This window comes from Maniola jurtina, chromosome 7 (genome assembly GCF_905333055.1).
Source record: "Maniola jurtina chromosome 7, ilManJurt1.1, whole genome shotgun sequence".
NCBI lineage: Eukaryota > Metazoa > Arthropoda > Insecta > Lepidoptera > Nymphalidae > Maniola > Maniola jurtina.
In genome coordinates, this window is record NC_060035.1 from 6,346,610 (window position 1) to 6,370,950 (window position 24,341).

Genomic DNA, 24,341 nt, shown 5'->3' on the forward strand with positions numbered 1-24,341 from the left:
TTGCTTTTTATCACCACATTATCCGGGTGAATTAAGGTTTTTGAAGTTAAAAAATAATCTTATGGCAAGGTTTTAAATAAGACTTCTAATGTATTGGTACTGCGAAAATAATTTTCCTTAACAACACTTAAAGTTTAACTATGCAATTTTTTTCATTATTGAAAATGTTGTTTGTGTTTCGGAATAAATTAAAATATTTGCCAAATACTTATTGAAGATAAGTAAAAAATATTTGAAGTAACTAAAATAAATGAACTGAAGTAAAATAATAACTAATAATATAATAACCGGCAACAATAAAGTAGAAGGAAAATTTAAAGGGCAATTTTTTCTTACCAAAAGCTTCGGCTATGTAGCTGTAACATAAACAAACACACTAAGGGCACTAAAACACACACTAGTTTCTAAAAATGATGAACAGCACACTGTATTTAAAACACTTTTGATATAGCACACTATTAAAGTCTAAACAGTCTATAGTTTTACTTTATTCAAACCTTTGGTCACACTTATTATCAAGAGTTACGATAGAGTTACTATTAGGATAAAAATAATGTCCAAAACTATTTATAAATTCGTGTAAATTGTTTATTACAAAGGTATAAACTTTTAAAGGTTGCAAGTAGAAAGTTTCAGTCGTTTCTTGTGTATAAATAGGTTTCGGTATAAATTTCTGAGATGCATGTTGGATAGAGGAAACTGAGTAGGATTGTTAAAATTGCTAATCACAAAAATATGTGTTCGAGGGCGGGGAAAAGTTAACAGGGTGGAGTTTTAGAGTCATTTTCGTTTGGTTGTAACACGCTTGGTTCGTTCGGGTGATTATACAAGGGTATGAAGTTACGATTAAGTTTGATGTCGTTTAGTCGATCGTAGTCCATAGGGTTGTCACGAAAGCGAAAAGCGCGGAACGGGCGCGCGTGTCGGCGAGCGACGTGGGACTGATTGCTCTCTGAGCCGCCCAAGCCCGCCCAAACCAGTAACAACCCTTGCGTGCACTACACTTCACTCGACATGCGAACTTTCATATCGCATGCATTTTCGATGACTGAAACGTACCTACTTTTGATAAACTTCATGTACTTCAGAATGTTTTAGTTTATTACTTTGCCTTTTAGAGACGATTTAGTTTAAGCCGTGCACGAAAGAAGCATGCTTAAATTAACTGCCCGTAAATTCTACATGGATGAAGTAGTGAGGCATAACTATGTAGTCGCACTAATATTATAAAGGAGAAAGTTAGTAAGTGTGTGTGTGTGTGTATGTTTGTTACTCCTTCACGCAAAAACTACTGGACGGATTGGGCTGAAATTTAGAATGGCAATAGATTATACCCTGGATTAGCACATAGGCTACTTTTTATCCCGGAAAATCAAAGAGTTCACATGGGAATTTTAAAAACCTACATCCACGCAAACGAAGTCGCGGGTATCAGCTAGTATTGAATAATAATGAAAATCAATACTGAGAAATAATGTTGATTGTTGTACCAAGCAGAAGTTAAAATAGAAGTATAGACTAACAAATTATTTATTTTAAGGTTAACAATATCTATTTAAATAATGAATGACCAGCAAATGAATAGCTTAGCTATTCGTGCAAGTAAAAACATACCAAGTAGGTACTTATTTATGCCGCAGTCATTAATTCTAATTTTCTTTACTACATTGTTGGTCCGTGTAGTGAGTAATGATTCTTGACGGCGGCGTGTATTTTTTGTTGTATTTTTAGTTTATTTTTATTTATTTATTTAAATACAATAGGTAACTTGTATTTAAATAACTTGTATTTACATAAATAAATAAAAATAAACTTGTAAATAAACATAATTACCAGCTCAAGCAAAACGATTGTCGATTTTTATAGAGAGAGAAAGACAATACCTATATTTAAACTAAGAGCTAAAGTATATTTTACGTATCATTTCATCGCTGCGTCAGCGTTGAATGCGTTGACTATATATTTAGATTTTAGAGCATAACTCTGCAGCTCACGATAATATCACAGCTCAATGTCGTTAGTACAATTTAGTTTTTTAAACAGGTATTTTTTAAAATTGTTTGCAATTAATTTCAATTTTTCAAAGTCTCGAAGCACAAATATGTAGAGCGTATGGCCTCGTTTACACAGCTATTCAACCGGTGATTTATGATGCTAAAGTAATTACACTAAAAATTTCTGTTGTGAATGAAAATTTAGTAATTAAGAGGCAGGCATGTGAATTGTGAAAGACGGTATATTTAGACATTTCGCCTGTTTTCGACTACAAAATACAACTTTTTCGGAATAGCGTCATTTTTAACTAACAATGTTCAAACCTATTTATCCCATATAAAATGATAAAATTCATATTTCATATATTTAGGTTCTTAATACTAAATGTGTAATCCCACAGAATACACCATCTTTCTAATCTCGATAGAAACTAATTTACAGACAACAATAGAGACCGCGTGGACTAGGATTTCTTTTAAACATTACATTTCTATGTAGGTACAAAATAATGCAGTTCACGTTAAAGACAATCTCATATAATATTACTACTGGCCCTATTAGTTCATGAAACAATTTAAGTTTTCTATTTGTTACCTACAACTTACAAGTAAACATCAATAACCAAAATATGATATCTCTAATCTGACATTTAACCATGATGTGCAAGGAATCCCTTTCTCCTACTTGCTCTTACTCGTAGAGCCGTGGTAGAGAAATCTTAGACATTAGTATATCATCTTATATTTCTTCGTGTAAGCTACCGTCGTATGCTGGAAATTTGTTTCTACGGCGACCTCAACGATAAACCTGGTGTATTAGAGAATAACAATGCTTTAAGCAGAAAATTTTATATCAACGTTGGTTTTGTATAAAAAATATTGTATCAATTTTAATTATCTAGTTATGTCAACTGCAAGGTATATTTGGTTTATTTTATGCGTTATGCCAATATCAAAATGTGGAAATTGTTTTATACCAACAAACGACGGCCTTTTACGGCTACGATAGGGTCCGTTTGTATATGTATTAACGGTGACAGATGGCATCGATCATTCAGCATTTTCGGACGAGGAAATAACTTTTGGGTGGGTTTAAGTTTCGTAGATACAGATTATGAAAAAATATAGGTAACATATTGCGATGTCGTAAATTATATTTCGTCTGTTCAACGCCTATTCAACGCGTGTTCAACGCATATTCAACGCGTGTTCAATACCAGTTCGACGCCTGTTCTATGCTTGATCAACGCGTCTTCAACGCCTGTTCAACACCAGTTCAACGCTTGTTCAACGCCTGTTCAACGCCTGTTCAACACCAGTTCAACCTGTTTTCAACGCCTCTTACCCTACATTATCATCATAACTGCTAGTGTGATGGTAACCAAGCTATGTATTTAAAATGGGCCTCTGTAATGTATACGGAGTATAAAACGTCAAGTTCTGGAAAACGTTGATCTTTAATGAAACACCTCTAATTAATTTACTGTCCCTGATTTTTGACTTTAAAAGAAAATAGATTTAAAAAAAATATGATTAATTAGTCTACATTTCGAATTTACATAGTAAAGTAACTAGCTTATATTGAATTAAACAAAGGCCTATGCCCTATTTTTAACCCCCGACCCAAAAAGAGGGGTGTTATAAGTTTGACGTGTGTATCTGTGTATCTGTGTATCTGTGTATCTGTGTGTCTGTGTATCTGTGTATCTGTGTATCTGTGTATCTGTGTATCTGTCTGTGGCATCGTAGCGCCTAAACGAATGAACCGATTTTAATTTACTTTTTTTTGTTTGAAAGGTGGCTTGATCGAGAGTGTTCTTAGCTATAATCCAACAAAATTGGTGCAGCCGTTTAAGAGTTATCAGCTCTTTTCTAGTTTTCTTGTAGAAAAGAAGGTTACATAACCGTTAGGTTCATAATATTATGTCAATTGACAAAATATGTCAAGCTGTCAAGATGGACGTTGCCTTGATACATAATTATTTATTTGAAAATGATGTTTTGGAAAACTCAGATACTTTGTCGGGGGTGTTATAAATTTTTAATTTACACTTGTACCTACTTCATTAAGGGTTGAATTTTCAAAAAGCGAATGTCTACGTCCATTATAGCTATCTGCATGCCTTTCAATTCAACCCGTCCAGTAGTTTTAGTTGTAGCTACGTTGATAGATCAGTCAGTCAATTAGTCAGTCAGTCAATCAGTCAGTCAGTCAATCACCTTTTCCTTTTATATATTTAGATACCTAACGTTTGGTGAAGATCGGAATACTCAGCGATAGATTTGTCAACTTTGGCGCACTCAGGTCTCCCGCTGCTAAGATTGTACTCTCCGACGCATCACATGACGCTGCGTGACGTCACGCGACGACGCACAGTTCTAATTCCGTCCTCCCAACATTTCTGTACATGATCACGATCTCGGGAACTAATGTTTTGACGACATTCAAAGGTTGAATAGCTTCTTAATAAAACTCTGCTGATTGACAAATAACTCGCAACATTTGCACGGGAGTTATGTAATGTCACCTACGTTACACACGGAACCCGTAAGAAACAACTAAGAAAAGATTTTTGGAAAATGATCCCCTAAGGATTGATTCTACTGGCAGTAAATCGAAGCTTAATTTTAAAAACATGTTGTCTTTTGTTTTCATTACGATGTTATAAAACACAAATTTTTGCCTTAAAAAGTTCGCACGCGAAGTGGTTTCGCAACATGTTATAAAGCTCGAAAGGCGTTTAAAAATCCTAATCTAATCCTAATATTGTCATTTAGCGGATCAATAACCAGAAGCGAGGTCTTAAAAGCTTTCTATTTAGCGGTTATGTGACTATTTTTAACCCCCGACATAAAAAGAGGGATGTTATAAGTAGACGTGTGTATCTGTGTATCTGTTTGTGGTATCTGAGCTTTTAAACTAATGAACCGTTTTTAATTTAGTTTTTTTCGTTTGTAAGGTGGCTTGATCGAGAGTGTTCTTAGCTATAATCCAAGAAAATTGGTTCAGCCGTTTGAAAGTTATTAGCTCTTTTCTAGTTACTGTAACCTTCACTTGTCGATATAATAACTTTTTACAAAAAATAACTAAGTAATAAAATATAAAATAATATGTCATTCATTGGATATTGTAATCATTTTTTTAATGAAAGCTTAAACATTTTCTTCTTCTGTTGATTTTGCAGTAATTAAGAAAATAATGGCTATGTAAATACGCAATCTGTATTTTTAATTTTACGTAATTGTTTTCGAGGGCTACTTGGCGAAAAACGCAAAGTTGAATTCCGCCTGACATTTTTTTGATTGAGACATAATTAACGAAACTGTCGTTCTTTCAATACGGCCAATTGGAACTTAATTTAGTTGAGATTGACTTTGATCAACAAATTCAATTTAAAATTATGTGATTAAATTCACCAAAAGATTGTTTGTTTGGCCTTTTGTTTTGTAAAATAATATGTAGAATATTTTATTGCAGCAATGGAGTAAGAATGGATATGAAAAATTGTAAAAAAAAAATATTGAGTATTGTGTCGAACATTTCTGAATAGATTTAGGAGTCAGTGCAGATAAATCGTAAAACTAGGTTAATAGGTACTGATATAGATTCTGTGGTTAAACACAGGTATGTTTTGACCGAGGATCACATTCAAATCACCGTGGCTGGAGATCGAAAATTAAAGAGCATTCTCGAATGTGCTACAGTATGACTAACAGGGAATGCTCTAATTTTTCTTTTCTTTTTCTTTCTCAATTTGTTACCAGTTGCTGCGAGAAATAATAAGTAATGGCCGATTCACACCAATTGCGTATGCAGCATGTACAGGTGACACGTGCGTAGTGACGCGCGTGAACCCATAGACGTAACTGCACGCGTTACGTCTACGTGAACGTTCACGCCATGCAAGCAGTATGCCATGTTTCATTCAGTTCCATACATTACAACGCAATGGTACGCGCTACGTCTACGTCTACCCAGCCTGTGTGAACTAGCTCTTAGTACCCATTCCTAATTCCACGCTACTATAGCTCGCTCGCTATAGCGAGCTCTATATTGTATTACATTTTTCTTTTTAATTAGATAAGGTAGATATTTCATTAAGCGCTAGTACAAATGGGCATACCATGTCTGTCACAGAATCGATCGCCGATGGGGTAGGCGTATTCTGGAGTGGATACCGGCGAGAGCAGTTTGTATAGAACGGCCCTTAGTCCACACTTGACTAATGACCTAAAGAAGGCGGTGAAAGTGTAGGTGGATTGAGAATATGGAGAAATGAGTCACAAATCACAATATTGGGTGTGCATCTGCTCCTCAGATACCAAGCAAACATTTAAACATGTCCTGAACGAGAGCCCGGGCCTTAGCGCACGTAGGTTGGAACTTTAGTACCTTGAACTGGAATTCCCTCTGATATGGTGAGTATTTAGGACCAAAATTCGTCAATATTTGCATCGAGGGCATGAGAGCAGTGGCAAAAACCAACAAATAATCATCTGTTTACTATCAATTTTCAAAATATAAGAATATCCAAGGAATTATATACACATCAGGAGGTTTATTAAAAGGAAAAAACTGGTTTTCAGCTGAACTCGCACAGAAAGTGTTCGAACCATTGTTCAAGATATGAACTTTTTAACTTAAAAATCTACCTCGCGGCCATTTAGAAAGTCGCCATCTAGGTTTTTTATACAATATAAATACACTTTTAAGTTTTCTACTTATTACGGTTCATGATATATTACATCCCGCTGACAGACTGATGAACGGACAGACAGACAGACGGACAGCGGATGCTAAGTAAGAAACATGTTGGCACCCCCCGGATACGGAACCCTGGAAAAATGTCTATGTTCAGTAGTGGACACAAACATGATAGTAATAATGATAATAGGTATAATGAAGTGCTCGTCCACATTCAAGCATTTTTACACTCTGTGTGAAAAGACTTTAATTAATTATCAGGACCGAATTTTTGCTGCCAGTTACGTAATTGCAAAAAACTTAGCATCTGCAAAAAGCGTCGATAAGGACGGAGGGAGGGCAAAAAAAAAATTGCTACACCACTTATACTTTGCCCGCTTTCTAAAACACGAGTACCTACTTCACAGATTTAAATACATAATATAATATACCATTTTGGTATATGTATTCAAATCATCTAATGTCGTTTTTCGCATAATGGTATATTTAACCGAGGAGGTAGGTGCGTAAGCTTAAAACTACAGCTACCAGGGATCCAAACGCGCCCTGGGTCTGCGAAGAACCCACAAATAACGCAGCCCGGTTTAAAAAAACGTTTAAATAGAATTGCATAGATAACGAGTGTAATTTGTAAGCGTGGTGACCTTTTTCGAAAACCACTGTTAAGTTTTATTTAGTCCGCATACGATTTGAATAAAATTGGTACCGTAAAAATGTTTTTTTTTTTTAAATATAAATTATTAATTATTATCTACCTGCCAGCTACAAAACTGGTTATATTATATCTTATAGCCTTATCTATGTAGGTATGTATAAAATAATATTACACATTACACTGATAAGTTTGTGCATCTATAAGACGCGTACACACCTAACGTATTGTCAGTCGTCGTTTGTGGAGGAGGGTTACGCAGTGTCCTGCTTTTCCATACCACCTAGATCATGTTCAACTTTTCGTCTTCCCCAAAACGACAATACGCTACAATATAATAGTACCTATTACCTACTATTATATTATTTTGTGATAATAGCTAGTCAACGACTACCTATATCTACCCTAATTGCTGTAGAATGTAGATAGTCGCTCACTATTTGCCAGAGATTAAAAACTACAAGTCTGTACCTACTTATTTCTGCTGCCGCCGGCCGATTAATTTTTTTATACTATACCACTACGACTACGCTGACGAGTAGACTGGGTACGTAGCCATAGCGTATTCTCAGGGTGCTATTGTGAACAAAAATGCAGTTTGACTTCACGTTCACACGGGGCTCACAGTGAGAATGATGCTGGTCGATTGCATCAATCATTATTACAATCGCAATTGTTGTGATTGGCTGAAATTATGGTATTCTTGTTGCAATAATGCATTGTAGCCAATGAGAAGTGATTGTCAAACAATCAGAAGTGATTGCGATCGTGATATTGTAGCTGTCATTCTATCGGAGCTCTTGCTGTTCCATTGCGGTACAATGACAGCTACAATCTCATGGCCGTAATCACCTCTGATTGGTTAACGTTCGTTCACTATTGGCTACAATACAACAAGAATACCATAAATTCAGCCAATCACAACAATTGCGATTGTAATAATGATTGATAGAGGTTTTCGGGAATCGACCTGCGGCTCACAGACGGCGGCGCGGCGGCGGCTGGCATAACGTTAGGTGTGAACACTCACTAAATCCGCAAGTAATCCTCCATTGATCGATCATTTCATTATCTATAGCGCTTTGGTGCAAAATTACAATATTGTGATGCATCATGTTCATTATCCAAGATTGAAAGTCAATAAGTAACCCGTATTCATTATAGGAAATACTTACCCATATTCTAGCGGGTCAAAATATACCTAATAAAATATATTTAAAAAAATTTAATCGGCAGCTTTATTATCGAAATAGAGCCCAAACTTTTTTTTTAATTATTCGCCTGTCTCTCTTACTGTCTGTGCTAATATGTAAGCTATCTCTGATCTTTCGTCAAAATCAGTTAAACAGATGAGCCGTGAAAAGCTAGAGGCAGATAGACACACTTTCGCATTTGTAATATTATGTTAGTATAAATTTTAGTAGGAATAGGTAAATTTACCCGTGAAGTCGGAATGAGTCAAGTACTGAGGCCTATTATAACACAGGCGTATAACCTGTGGCTCGACCTAATTTTCGTTTTGGTAAATGATTTATTTATTTATTTACTTGGCACGGTCAGCCACCAGTAGAAAGTCAGGAGCTTTATTAGGATTTGAAAAGACTAGCGACATCTGTGTGGAAGACACGGCATTCGGTTAATCTTCACACGCGTTTTTAAAACTCTGCGTGTGTATACATAGGTATCCACACGCAGATCTGGGAGACATATTGTTTAAATTCTCATATAGATGGCGATATTGTATTAAATATCTAATAATCTATTTCATATTATATTATATTAGGGAGTATATAATTTGAAATTAAAAATTACCTCATGCTACGCAGGACCAAACTAAAAAAAATTACCAAAACACTTGGTTCGTACGTGGCATACTTTTAAGAAACAAAAAAATTAACTAAAAACTTGGTCTTACATGGCTCACTTTTTAGAAAAATCAATTTTTCTTTTTAAAAGGGCTGTACATTCTGTAGAGGTAAAGCCCTTTCATATGATACCCCACTTGGTATAGTTATCTTACTTTGAAAATTAAAACACATTTTAATTTTTTTCATGATGTAATAACAATGTTCACGGTTTTTGGATTTTTTCCTTTACTTGTGCTATAAGCTACCTACCTGCCAAATTTCATGGACGACGGACGGACGAACGGACAGACAGACAGAGAGACAGACATCAAAGTGATCCTATAAGGGTTTCGTTTTCCTTTTGAGGTACGGAACCCTAAAAATTTGAGAAATTCTATGTACATCTTCTAAGACTATTACCTACGTTACGAGTAGGTAAATATGATATGTATTAAAGTGGAGACGTCCTCTCCGTTTTCATTTTAAGGAAAAGTCCGAACCTCTGTAATTGGGTCAAGAAGAGGTCAAGGCTTTTCATTTGAGGCTTCACAATGGAGTGCCTGTGTTGAATGTAGCCATAAATCCACAACCTGTCTTCGCGTACACAAGTACTATAACAAAAGCTGAAGTATGAGAAATAACTGAGTCAACGCTTGGAGATTTTTACTATTGGTAAAAACAAAGATACACGTCTTTTAAATACCTAAGAAAGTGCCTATTTTCTTGTAAGGACAAAATAACTGAATATTGTAATTAAACTCCATATTGATAGAGTACGCGACAGGTTGAGATGGCAATCGGAGTATGAGGCGGTGGGACGCCTCGCATACCCGCACGTCACCCGCGTTCACGCACAGCGGGTTAGTGCGGGTCACGCACTCCGGTTGCCATCTCAACCTGTCGCGCACTATAGGTATTAATATGATTGCGAATTGTGTCTGTCTGTCACTTTTTATGGCCCATCCGTTTAACCGATTCCGACGAGGTAGATACTACCTACAGATACAGCTGGCACCCCAGAGATGATAGGCTACTTTTTTCTTAGAAAAACAAACTTAGGCAGATGAAGTAGGGTATCATGTATAGTAAAAAAAATCACTTTATTTAATATAGTAGGACTAATCGACAAAAAAACACACTTTCATAATATAAATTAGGTAGTAACAAGAGTAAATAAAAAATTTATAACACCCCGACGAGTGAAGGTTACAGTAATAACTAGAAAAGACCTGATAACTTTCAAACGGCTGAACCGGTTTTCTTGGATTAAAGCTAAGAACACTCTCGATCAATCCACCTTTCAAACAAAAAAAAACTAAATTTAAATCGGTTTATTCGTTTAGGAGCTACGATGCCACACACAGATACACAGATACACACGTCAAACTTATAACACCCCTCTTTTTGGGTCGGGGGTTAATTAACTACCAATAAATATCGCAGTTCACGAGTCCGATCACTGTGGTATTTTCATCGATGTATAATAGGTATTGTGGTCTGTTAAATGTATCTAAAATTTTGTAAGTATCAATAATAAATCTAGTTAAGATCTTTAATCTGCGAGATAAATAATAAGATAAAATGTTTCACCACCTAATCTAGACAAGCTCGGTTCTAAAAATAAGTTTCCGACGCCCTCTCGGATTTCCAGTTGGTGCTTAGCTATAATAATATGTATACCTATGGGGTTCACGATTTGCAACTAAGTGGAGGATTTGTTGTTGTCCTCTGTTTCTATGGGATCGTTACACTTTTTTTATTACAAAATACAAGTTATACCTAATGATATCATGTATAAAAAATCATAAGTACTCTGTAAAAACTGATTCAAAGTTTGCTTCGGGTAGGAATTGTATCTAATTCAAATACTCTACCTAATGTTAAGTTAACGTTTGCAAATATATCTACGTAACTTTGATTCTGGATTAATCGACTCGACTGTGTATCAGATAAGTTGTAAGGGAAATTTGACAGTTCGAACTGCTGCGCGCGCAGCACTCCGCCATCTTGAATTTCCATCCCACTCCCGTGCCACAGTGGGACCTTAGCAGGACGGAGGTAACAGCTGTGACCTGTGAGCGCGAAACACTGCAATTCGACTTATGGCTTAACAAAGGAGTATTACAAATCATCCCAAAAACACTAATGTAACTTCAACTCAACACAGTGTAAGTGAATTGTAACGACGTTTCTATTCGTAAATTATCGATTACGTACTCTCGAGTCAAACGAGCTGGTGGCGTTGTGTTTAATACTGTTCCGTATAAAGTTTATGTAATTTTGTTAATACAGAAGATATTCTAGAGTGGTTTGGAGTTCACAGAAGTTACAAAGTAGAAGAAATCGATAAACGTGTGCTGGCACCCGTTCCCGTTGCGTGATGCGAATGTAAAAGGGACAGAGATAGGCGGCGTGCTTCGGTTACATCGCTGAAACTCATTTAACCGATAACCGATAAAATATAAATATTGACGGCCCCTCGTCGATTGACTACAGAAACCAATAAAAGGTTCGTACAAGCTTTTTTATCTTTTACTTTCAATGATAATAATTATGCTTTCTTTGTGTGTAATTTGAGTTACGTCAGTAGATGTTACCCTAGACATCAAGTAGAGCATGTTTTCAGTCTCTTGTTGCATTCAAATACATTGTTTTACAGAATAACAGAACTTTAGATTTTTTGTTACAATAAAATAGCGAGCAAACGAGCAGGCGGGTCATCTGATGTTAAGTGATTACCGCCGCGCATGAACATTACTATTCACTTATTATATTATTATTTACTTGGGTTGCATTGCAATTATTAAGATTTACAATATCGTTTTAACTCTCATTCAGAAAATTATGCCTAAAAAGTGTGCTACTTAGGTACCTATTTGGTATTAGGTTTAGTCACGTTTTTATTAAGCTGTCTCTACTGAATGTACCTACAACATGACATATTATGTACTTACATTCTAACAATCACTTGCGGCTTGACTACCATAGGGATTTCTAAAAATCCTGCCTCTCCTTGTCCACGTTATAAAAAGATCCTGCAAAATTCAATGCCAAACAGCTTTCTAGGTTCAAAGATTTGAGCTAGGCATTGATGAATCAAGAGTGAGTTAGGACTTTTCTTCTTTTTTTTACACTTTATACATATCTCTAGTTATGCCCGTGACTTCGCTTAGAATTGGGTTCTTAAATATCCGTTACTACTTGTATAACCCTCTACCTGCCTATAGAAATCCTTCCTTTCTCTTTCCAATCCTAAAATACTTAGCTATTTCTTTATTTTTAGTCGAAAACCCAAATACTAATTTTCATAGATGTACTCGTAGCTTGAGTAAAGACGGATTTTCATATAAACTTTCATCCCCTTGGCGCTGAAATTTCCGAAAATGGTGGAACAATATGCCACCGTTTTCAATCGGAAGTCTAAATATCAATTTTTATGGGTATCTAGTATCTACTTATAGCTTTAAAACTGACACAATTTCGTAGAAATTTCAAACTCCAATTATAAAACTTCGTAACTAATATCTACGTCATAATAGCTATCCGTACGTATGCCCAGACCATTCGGTAGTTTGAGATTAGTTCGTTGAAAGATCAGTCAGTCAGTCACGTTTTCCTTTTTATATTGTATTTAAATTAAGATCGGTAATTTGGTACAACATCAACAAATTCAAACCGAAACGTTCAAATCTACGCCTACATAATTGGTTATAACTCGCGAAGCTTTGCACCAAATTAACATTCAGGCCTCTTAAAGAATTAATTTGTTTTCCCGTCGTGTGTACATGGCCGAAAAATTAGGGGTGGAAAATATTTCACAAGCGGGATAAAATATGCAAGGCAATGTTGGCGCAGCATTCGAGAGTCGAGAGCTAGGCCGGCCTCTACGTGGCGCACGCCTCAGATTCGATGCACAAACGCTAGAAACACAATGGAATGTGCTATGAATATTTTATTAGGTTTAACTCACATTCCACTATCGCAACATATTGCTCGCTGGATTTGATAGTAACGCTACTATTATATCCAGGTCCTACAGAAGCAAGCATGACGTTAACTTTCATTAAAATGTTATCAAGGACTAGCTGAAGCCCGCGACTTCGTCAGCGTGGAATTAGGTGTCTAAATCCCATGGCAACAATGTGAATATTAATTCATTAACCTTAACTATACAAAATTAATATCACTTCATTAAGCATTGTATTAATTCAATTTATTAATCTTAACTATCAAGAATCTCAATATAAAACATTTACCTAAGTATATATTATACAGGTACGTAAAATATTTGCGAAATTTTGAATTGTCAAAGTTTATGGATGGTCGGCTTGGTAATGAAATAATTTGAATGATTACACTTCACAAGAATTATATATTTTATCACTTTTATGCTGGCGGTTAAAAGCTGATTGCATGGAAAACCAAACGATTTTGCTAGACTGTATTCAGTAGGTATTCATATACACTAGGCCTTGTTAAAAAAAAATCGTATTTTAATTACCTCTGAAACACAAGTAGATAATACAAACCGTTGCTTACTTTCTTTTGTATTCCTTTGTGTATTTCTTTTTCTCGCATTGTTCAATAGTCGCCCCTCTCTATTGGTATTCCCTATATATTTTACAGTGTAATTGGTTCATTGATTGATGCTTTCGACTTTGAGTAGGGTCTCTTGTTATTCTAAAGACTTTTTCAATGAATGAATATTTATTGATCGTAAAAAATATAACCTACAATAAGCATAAGCAATGAATACTTATATAATAGGTAATTGGCACTAGTTACATTTTTTAATGCTAACTAAAAATAATATTTGCAAGTTTACATGAAAGAAATTAAAACAAAGAATCGTTTTGTGAAATCTTGACGAATAGATGAAAGTACTTACTTATAAACTTTATAATGTCGCTTTTTAAACATGTAAAAATATATTCAATAGATAGTTGGTTAACTGCAGTCAAATACGATAAAATGCTATGTTTACAAAAATAGGTTAATGTGGTATTAAGTTTAACAATGTCATACATAGTAAGCTCTTATTTTGTCGAAATTCAGAGAAAACATAGGTTTTTATTACTATTTGACAGAGACTGAACGCAAACTGCGCGGTTGATCGCCAATACAGCGTCGCTGAGCGAGTTTTTCTTTGATAGCTCTACTCGCTGTTACAAACTAGTTTAGAGAGTTCTCGCCGGCAGTGTGCCCAGCCAGCGATCCTTGACACGAAATCATACATTGATTGTACGTTTCTTCACATAAGAAAATAGTCGATAGCTAGTCCCTTCCTCGTCGGCGATGGGTCCTCAAGCTGTCACATTTGTATAGAAATATCAATCATCAACGCCCTTGATAACCAGATATATACACTTTAATAACTGAATCGCATTGCTCTTATTGATTTTTGTCTTATGTATGACTCATTTTCTGAACTCGAGCTGAAGCTATATTAATTAAGAATTCATTGTCTGTACGTCAAATCGTCTTTGAATAAGCTCGGATTATAATAACGACACTCTTCTTCTCGTATTTTGATATCCAAATTTCATTGTGAATTAGCTGGTAGTAAATTTATTCTAATATAAATGTCTTTGAAGATTATTTATCCGACTTTGTTTTTACATGATCCGGTTTCTCTTATTCTTTTCTCTGTAATAAAAAAGTGTTTTATAATTTAAACTAATGTTTTTCTAGATTTTTCATCACTTTTCATAAATTATCATTTTTTAACTTGAATACCAGCTGAATGCAAGTTATCTGTATGCCGAACAATACAAGCAATAGCGTAGGAAGTGGTTGACGTACGAATCGATAAGAGAATATATCCCAAACAAAATTCAGAATAAACTCGCTTTTTTTTAATAATCTGAAAGATAAAAGCTGACAACAACAGTTGAAAATTGTGAACGTTTAAATGCTTGGCTATGGCATGGTAATAGAGACGACTTTTCCAAAATATTCCATTTGTATTGAACCAATTGCATTATACTATGGCATTCGTTTGTTGTAAATACTAAGTGGTGGTTGTGTTTAGCGATAATAAAAAGCGTAGATCAAGCAAACATGAATAGTGAAAATAATTGTGAAAACAAAAATCTAAATGACGAGGTACCGTAACTATGCAATACCTTTCATCATTGTCATTATCATAATCCAACACTTCCACATTCCTGAATCCAGAGGCTCCCTGCGACCAATTTGATGTCTGTCCATTTAGTGGGGAGTCTTTCAGCTCTACGCATTATTGTGCGAAGTCGTTATTCTAACATCTTGGGACCCCAAGGTCTATCGGTTTTTGAAACTATGTGCGCTGCCCATTGCCACTTCAGTTTTCTCTGGTTCTCCTACGGACCTATTCATTTCTGATTTGAAGATGATGGTAGTAAAATTTCGTTAGACAAGTATGGAGACAGAAATACTGAAGAGTAAAAGTTCATAGCCCTTAATAAATAATTATAATTTAAAAGCTTTATCAACTTAGATCACATAAAAGTATCAAGGGGAGTCCATAAATGACACTGTTATTATCTACAACAGAATCAGCTGTACAATAACTGTTACAAAAGTCCCAGTTAATAGTAACCTTGTGTAACATGCGCCACTGGAACATTTAACAGGGCTCTCCGTCACTTGCTTCATACAATCGTAGTTCCAATTTCATTTGAATATTAAGCAACCAAAGTCCATGAAATTTTGCAGACATATTCTAGAGACTAATATCTGTGTCTGTGGTGTTTTAGATTTTTCTAAAAATATGTAGTTTTAAAATTACAGGGGCTCAAAGATTTGTATGAAAATTTTTAAGACCGCGTAACTTTGAAACCGAATATTTTAACAGAAATCTGGAAAACCACAGACATAGATATTAGTTTCTAGAATATGTCTGCAAAATTTCATGGACTTTGGTTGCTTAATATTCAAATGAAATTGGAACTACGATTGTATGAAACGAGTGACGGAGAGAGCCCTCTTAAGCGATAATGTGACATGTATTCATGTGCCTCGTTTTTAATTCGAACCGCAAGGATATGGAACGCCCTTCCAGTAACAGTTTTCCCCTCCAATTTTAATATTGGTACCTTCAAGTCACGCGTGAATAGACATCCATTCACAGTGTTCTATTAACAGGTAGTGAAATTGCAGGCTAAGATGGAGTGCATCTTAGACTGCATCTTGCCAGCAGGTCTGATTGCAGCCAAGCGCTAGTCTACAAACTAAAAAAAAAGTTAAAAAAATGTTACTTTTCTTCTTTAAGTATGTGTCTCATTTCAGATGGGCGGCGGAGGTGATATGAAATGGCAGAAAGATGCAGCGGATCAGAATTTCGATTACATGTTCAAGCTGCTCATCATTGGCAACAGTTCTGTAGGGAAGACAAGGTTTGTATTTGCAGTAATATGGCAGTAGTATAATAATAATTATCTTATTCAGTAGCTAGACCATCTCGGCTTCACTCGTGTGGAAATTCTGAAAATCCTTTCTTAGTGAACGTTGTCATAGCAACGTTGACGCACGTCGGTAATTATAGAGCTTTGGAGGAGAATTGGCGTTCATCGCTCTCAGGCTTCAGCTACTATTACTATAATAATATCTAATTCTAATCGTCGTCGTTGTCGTCATCAACCCTGCAACCTATAGACATATACTGCTATATGCAGTATAGATATATACTGCTGGATGTTTATACTGATGGCACATCCATCAGGTTAATATTTTAGCCCGATTCTATGACGGAGTTATTGAATAAAATGAATGAAAATTACTGTTCCCTAAAGAGATAGAAGGCAATCAGTTTCAGTTATTAAAAATACTATTTGGGGTCCATCGATAATAAAGTTACCACCGATTTTTTTTTTAAATTATAAGTATTTAACATACATTACTCTTCCAGTAACAGTTTTATTATTGTAGAATAGATTAGTTATGGATTTGGTCATTAAAAAACGGTATTTTCTTTAAAAAATGTAATTTAGGTTATCTTATCTGTATAAAAGTGGAATATATTTTTAGCTTCCTCTTCCGGTACGCGGATGACTCCTTCACATCAGCTTTCGTGTCGACTGTAGGAATTGACTTCAAGGTCAAAACAGTTTTTCGCCACGACAAACGCGTAAAACTACAGATATGGGTGCGTATTTGACTATGACTACTGTATTTTACCACAAATTCTTTCAATTGCAACCTACGGAACAAAGTTGTCCAGACTTAGAAGACTACCTAAATCCAGAAAGAAGTCTATTGAAACCGATTTCAAAAGAGTGAGGATCAAGAATCCAAATAGATTCTTTCAAAAGAAACCCAAAGCAAACCTTACCAAGGAAGCTTTGGGTTCTTTTGGTTCCAGATCAAAATTTGCTGCTGCCGCCTTTTGTTCCATAGAGAAAAAAAAGAAAAAATAATCAGCTTGTCCCCTTCTTCAGCCATGTTAACCGCCGCCTTCTCGCCTGTTATACCTATTTTTGAGTTCATCTTGACAGTAGGTATAGTAGTGGGCAGTGATAGCTTAGTGGCTAAGATGTCAGCCTCCTATTATGAATTCGGAGTTTTGGGGTTCGACCCCGGTCACGCACATTTAACTTTTCGGAGTTACGTTCGTTTTAAGCAATGAAATATCACTTGCTTCCACGTGAAGGAAAACATCGTGAAGAAACCTGCGTGCCACTGAGTGTTTTCCATAAATGATCTCAAAGGTGTATGAAGGCTGCCAATTCATAATTGGCCAACATGGTTCTGGCCGAAACTATTCTCAAAGGGCACCCTCGCTCAGTAGTATAACAAACAGCGATGAGTTGAGATGATGTTGATCCTGTCAATAAGACAAACTTTACAGTGTATGGTGATGAGATTGTCAGAATACATGTTGTTAACATAAAGTGAAGTTATATTAAATAATATTTTAATATTTCAGGATACTGCAGGACAAGAACGGTACCGCACCATAACAACAGCGTATTATAGAGGGGCAATGGGTTTCATTTTAATGTACGACATTACTAATGAAGAAAGCTTCAATAGTGTTCAAGATTGGTAAGAGATTATTCATGAAATAGATAAGGCATAGCATATGAGACTAATTAGGTACTCTCATACCAAAATTCTGAGATCCTATCCTCATCAAAGTTCCTCAACAAAGTCAAGCGGTAGGACGTAACGCCAGAACAGCGTCTTATCATTGTGACAAGCTCAAGTTTGATCTTGCATGGAGTAAGTAGTACTGCAGCCATTTATGGGATGTCTGCTAAGTACGCCTGATGCATTAAGTTCGGTGGATTTTCGTGCTAAAATACTCATTAGTAACGAAGCGCTGGTCAACTTTAAACTTCAAAGTTTGGTAAATCGCCGCAAAGTTATCTATCTATCGGTACATACACGATATATTTCGGAGCCCAAGAACTTTTGGACCTTGTTTTACTGTCACTTCTTTACTATCAGACCGCAAGCCATCGCCATATTGCGTGTTTTTTGCACCTGTACGTGGTCAAAATTCTGTGGGCAAGTACAAAGTGATTTGCCTCCTCGTTCCTAATTTAAAACAGCATCCATGTTCCAGCATCAGTTTTTCTCTCCACTTTTAATGTAACGTGTATAAGCAACTTTTAGGCTAGCGCGTTCCATCTTAGGCTACAACATTGGCTTCAGGCAATCAGGCTTGCCAACAAGTCTGATTACAGCCAAGCGCTGGTCAAGGAATTACTTTTTGTTTAACAGGGTCACACAAATCAAAACATATTCTTGGGACAATGCACAAGTTATTCTAGTGGGAAACAAATGCGATATGGAGGAAGAACGTGTAGTTAGCGCCGAGCGAGGAAAACAACTTGCAGATCAACTTGGTGTTGAGTTCTACGAGACGAGTGCTAAAGAAAATATAAATGTGAAGGTATAACCTATTGTAAATACATAAAACTTCAAAAAATTGTGAGTGGCACAGACATCCCGAACTAACATATTATTATATGGTTTCAAGATAAAACAAATCCAGAAAACATAATGTTAATAACCGTGCAGTATCATTATTAAAAAGTTGAATCTAGAAATTTGTATCGTACCATCTCACAAAAGCTCTTTCAAATCGGTTCAGAAATCTCGCAATAGCAGGTAATATAGTTGTACATATAAAAAATAATGGTGACACAAGTGTGCATTATCAGCGTGACGGATTATGGCCTAAACCCTTCTCATTTTGAGTTGAGAGCCGTGTTGTAGGGGACTGGCGATAGGTTGATCATAATAAAGTTTGTTTACATTTATGTATATTACTTCGTACATAAGGATGATACCTAGGCGTGTTACAAGTAATTATACTAAAACTCTGTATGTAAATTACGATAGTATGATAAAATACATCAAAATCAGTTCATTAGTCTTTGAAATAATCACAGCAATATATTATAACCCCGTTAGGTTACAATACATGTCAGTGATAAACCTCTAGGATAATTCTAACAGTAATTTGATAGCAGGTAACTTTATATCATTACAGACGGTGTTTGAGCGGCTGGTCGACATAATATGTGACAAAATGTCTGAAAGCTTGGATTCGGAACCAGCTATGTTAGCAGGAGGCGCTCGTGGACAACGTCTTACAGAACAACCTCAGGGCAACAGCAACCCTAACTGCAACTGTTAATATGAAACATTTTATATTGGCAACCATCATCTAAACGCCTTGAATGTACTGGTACTGAAAACAGCCTGTCTCAACGACAGACACCGGAGTCGTTTTACTGAAAAACAAATTACTTTACGTTTGCATCAAAATATTGTCCAGTATCTTCGAGAAACTAATATTTTTACACAGTATGAATCTACAGTATAAAGTTTTTAATGGTTCCTCATGATTCGCCAAGATCCAAGTATTATTTCGTTTTTATAACACTAATTTTTGATGTCCCTTTGATGTGTTTTCTTGATATTACAATTAACTATTATTGTATTATTCTCATTAAATTCATCATTATGATTAGTAGGTAAAAATTATCATAATATTGAAAATATTGTTAAATCTGTGTAACAATAATAATGGTCACTTATTATTAGTATTATTAATTTAGGTGTTAGTTAGCATATATCATGAGCTGGAGTAGGGATCTGATTCTTCTATAAATGTTAATATTAATCCTTATTTAGAACTTTTAATATTACGTTGCTTCTCATAATTTCATGCGATCGTCTTGATTTTGTTTTAGATAATTTATTTGATATATTATGTGGTTCAAGTATTACAACGAGTGCTAGTATAAGAATAATTAATTTTATTTTAGTTGTGCTAAATAATAATTTGCGCATATAACAGTAGTTTCTGAAATTTTTTGTAAGTTTAAGAAGGAAACAACTTGCGTAATTTGGACCAAAGTAAAAGTTTTCAGCTTATTTTACAAATGTATTAGAACTTTTTCTAAAAGCGCAAAATATTTTTAGACATAATTTAATCACTTCTATTTCTGGTATTTTGTATATTTATTAATTAGTTCGTTTAATATAAATTATTTTACTTTAGTTTTAGATTTTATAAAATGTTATTCAAACTGACATACATAGTTTAAGAGCTTGTAATTTTGGCATACCTAGCCGTAATGTCGTCACATGAAAATTAACTGTGCATTATCCATAAATTGACTATGGGCTACTATTTTATTGATAAATTTAAAAGCTCTTGATCTATATTATAATGCACTTCGTTGCTTCGCGTTAGATATATCAAAATTTAGAAAACGTTACAATGTAATCTGTTGTCGTTCGAAATAATTGTAATTTTAAAAATATCACTGTACACTGTCAATATAATGAATTTAATTATTTATAAAATTAAATATTTAAACTACAAAATATGTATTTAAGCTTCAAATGGATTTTGGCTTGACATATGTGAATCAATACCAACAATACCTATTAATTTCTAAATTGCTTATTAACTGAAGTGTTTGTAAATATGTTTCACCAGTGTATAAAAAAACTGTATAGTATTATATTATCTACTTACTATAAAAGCGGTTTGTATTCTTGTTACCTACTATGCTATGTAATTTATACTAACGATAGGTATTTATTTAATCACTATCGTTTGATCATCAAGCATAGATATACATTGTCTTTGTAACTGCTATCTCATCAGATCATTACAAATCGTGTATTATCTAGTGTTCAATGTGTTTCTATCACGTTGGACTATCGTTAGACTTATTGTGTAGAAGACATAGACAATACAATTTATATATCAAATTCTGTTGACACCTGAGCACATTATTTTTAGATTAAGTATGAAATTATTAAATCTTATTTAAATTGAACTACGTCTACAAAAAAATTGTGGACATTATGTGGATATTGTTATTAATATTATAAATGGACATAATATACGTATTAATTTATTTAAGATACACTAAATCATAATAAAGTATCCTTTGTCTATAGGTATTCTGAAGACAAATAACGTAAACTATAAAAATATTATAATGTGTTTGTGAAATCAAAATTATTATTCCACCTATAAAAAACGTGCTCTAATTTAGGCATTAAAATAGTAAAATAACACGACTGGCTGGATTACACACGATGTATTTCAAAATGTACTTATTCTTATTATGTCTTAGTAGATTCTGTCTCGGTATTTTGTAGCGAGCTCTTGACCTATATTTGAATTAACGAATGTCAATTCGAAGTAACGTATAAATTATCTATACAGCTCTTACGAAGTATTGTGCTTTGGATAGTTTACTTGTGGTTAAACCGGATATATATACGCAGACTTAGAAAAAGGAGAAAGCGACCAAATATTATGGTATATCAATCAGAAGGTATCATGTGAAAGTTTAGCGCGTTTAAAATGGCCGTAATCTAATAAAATGTAAAAATACTGTTATATTTGGTCACTTTTTACTATTAAGAGCGCGAAATCGGAGGAAATTTTTAATGATGTAGTGGTATTAAACTAGTTACGTGTGGGTCTTACGAGTAGAAAGGCATGAAATGGCATATCGTAGTGAATGGCTTTAGATAGTTTTCTTGTGAATTTCAGAGGAAAAACAGTTTACCTACCTATTTAATATAATTTATACCTGAAATTGTGTTTTCTAAGTTTTACGCCTTTCTTCCGTTTGTTTGATTTGGTCAAGGCGCATTTTCTTAATAATTTTAATTTTTTAATAAGTATTAATAATGTTTTCCCCTAGTGCATTTGAAATTTTCGAGGGTTTAACATGTTAGTGTAATTTTTAAAAATTCTAACCTTCATAGTTTGAAATTATGTATATTCAATAATTTTTTTACTATTTTTGATTTGATATTTTGTCTCACTGAAAGCAGAAAAATATTAATCGTTTAGATGTATTAATAAATGTACGTTATTATATTTGTTGTGCGTTAAATAAAGGAATTATTTAAAATATAATGCCGTGTAAGAGATTTATGTTCATAACAATTATTTACGTATAGAAATAATAATTTTGTCTTATTGCACGGTGTATTAGTTTGTAGCTTAAAACATACAATTTTGTGATGATGGTCCTAATTTGATCAACCATATTTTAACTGAGTATTTTTCGATGTTAGGTCTTATTAAAAAGGTAAGGTCAAAGATCTAACTAACTTAAGGCACCGAACATATAATGGTACTACCTACTTAAAGTCTAATAACTTTACCATTTAAGTATACTGTATTATAAAGGTTCAACAATTATTAAAAAATAGGTAGGTATCTGGGTGATACCAGCCGGCATCAATAGGTAAGCCACGTTGACGCTCTGGCAATGTGCGTATGATGGACTTCACACACCTTTGTGAACATTATGTAGAATTCTGAGGCAGGCAGGCAGGTTCCCTCACGACAATTCCCGTTGAAGCAATTAATGATGATATTTAATTGCTTAAAACGCACGTAGCTCGAAATATGAGTGGTGCGTGCCCGAGGTCGAACTCAATACTATTTTTCAACCTATGGTGGAGTATGGAATACTACTACTAACTCTTCTTACTGCTGTTAGCCGACTAAATTGGCTTTGGCTTCAGCTCCAACAAGAAATTGACCTTCGGTCGGACTCTAGTTCCAAGTCACCGACTTATTCCAGCGAGTAAGCAGCGCTTTGCCCATGCTTTGTTTGACTTTTAGGAAACTGCGCTCCATCTCACCATACTGAAATGCTGACAAAGAGTACCTACTCTGTCTCAACGTTTAATAATAGTAGGTAGAAGTATCCTGGGCTTAGAAATATAGGTACCCATTCAAAGCAGGTCTAAAAGTAGCTCTAGGTAGGTTAAAAGTGACTATACGTATTAGAATAGAATAGAATATACTTTTATTCAAGTATAGGTATACAAGTGCTATTGCTCCTGATGGGGTGGCGTACCTACTTTATTGATAGCTGTTATAACTACGAGTATATCTGACGAATGACGATGTGCTATCGATTTGTATGCGATAACAAATGGGTCAAGGATGTGGCAAATGTTAGTTTATCTATGCAACGTCCTACGACAGCTATTACGGAATTGTCACTTTTCCTTTTCATTTTTTTCCCCAAGGTTTCCACTTAGCTACGAAATTAGGAATAAGATAAGCTAGAAGTATTAAGTGTACAGGTATTTATTTTGCTTTTTGAACAGCTATATTCAACAGGATATATTTCGGAGAGTGTGCACAAGAGCTCTTTGACCTGGTTCCTCCTTTACCTTTTTACCATCGTACTGCAAAGCATCGTCAAGGTCTACGTACTTAGTTGAAATTCCTCGGACAAGTATGTAGCGATTTGCTTCCTCGTTTCTTATCCGAACCGCTAGGATTTGGAACACCGTTCCGGCATCAGTTTTCCCTTCCACTTTTACCTTCAAGTCAAGTGTGAATAGGCAAATTCTTGGCAAGCGTGCTCTATGTTAGGCTGCATCCTCACTTGCTAGCAGGTCTGATTGTAGCCAAGCGCTAGTTTATAAATTAAAAAAAAAGCTTCTATATGACATTAGAAACGCAGGTTGGTGTTTTTTATTAGGTACGATATAAATTTAAAAATTGACCTTCGTTCTCATTGTTTTTCGCAGAAGTTTAATGAAAAGTCTAGGTCCGGAGTTCCCCGATCAATGGCATAAAAGCTCTAGCTGTGCCGTCAGCTGCTATAGTAGAAAGCTAAAGTTTTTGTCTTCACGGTTTAGATGGC

The 24,341-nt window shown here is 34.9% G+C and overlaps 2 protein-coding genes across 9 annotated transcripts in view; one reads left to right on the forward strand and one right to left on the reverse strand.

The window, feature by feature from the left end:
- Positions 1-961, reverse strand: part of LOC123867059 — a 185,931-nt gene extending 184,970 nt beyond the window's left edge. For all 7 annotated transcript variants that reach the window (XM_045908902.1, XM_045908897.1, XM_045908901.1 and 4 more), the window contains exon 1: positions 337-961. The gene's annotated coding sequence lies outside the window, so the exon portion shown is untranslated. The remainder of the gene's footprint in view (positions 1-336) is intronic.
- A 10,235-nt stretch (positions 962-11,196) lies between these two features.
- Positions 11,197-22,599, forward strand: LOC123866714 (ras-related protein Rab-3). 2 transcript variants are annotated; one of them, XM_045908393.1, is made up of 7 exons: positions 11,197-11,366; positions 11,491-11,707; positions 16,468-16,574; positions 17,206-17,323; positions 18,104-18,222; positions 18,904-19,075; positions 19,679-22,599. In XM_045908393.1, the coding sequence occupies exons 3-7, from the start codon at positions 16,468-16,470 to the stop codon at positions 19,823-19,825; spliced, it is 663 nt and encodes a 220-aa protein (XP_045764349.1). In that variant the 5' UTR covers positions 11,197-11,366; positions 11,491-11,707; the 3' UTR covers positions 19,826-22,599. The 2 variants fall into 2 exon arrangements, with proteins under 2 accessions (XP_045764349.1, XP_045764348.1); XM_045908392.1 differs by lacking the exons at positions 11,197-11,366; positions 11,491-11,707 and adding an exon at positions 15,078-15,303.
- The last annotated feature ends 1,742 nt before the right edge of the window (positions 22,600-24,341 follow it).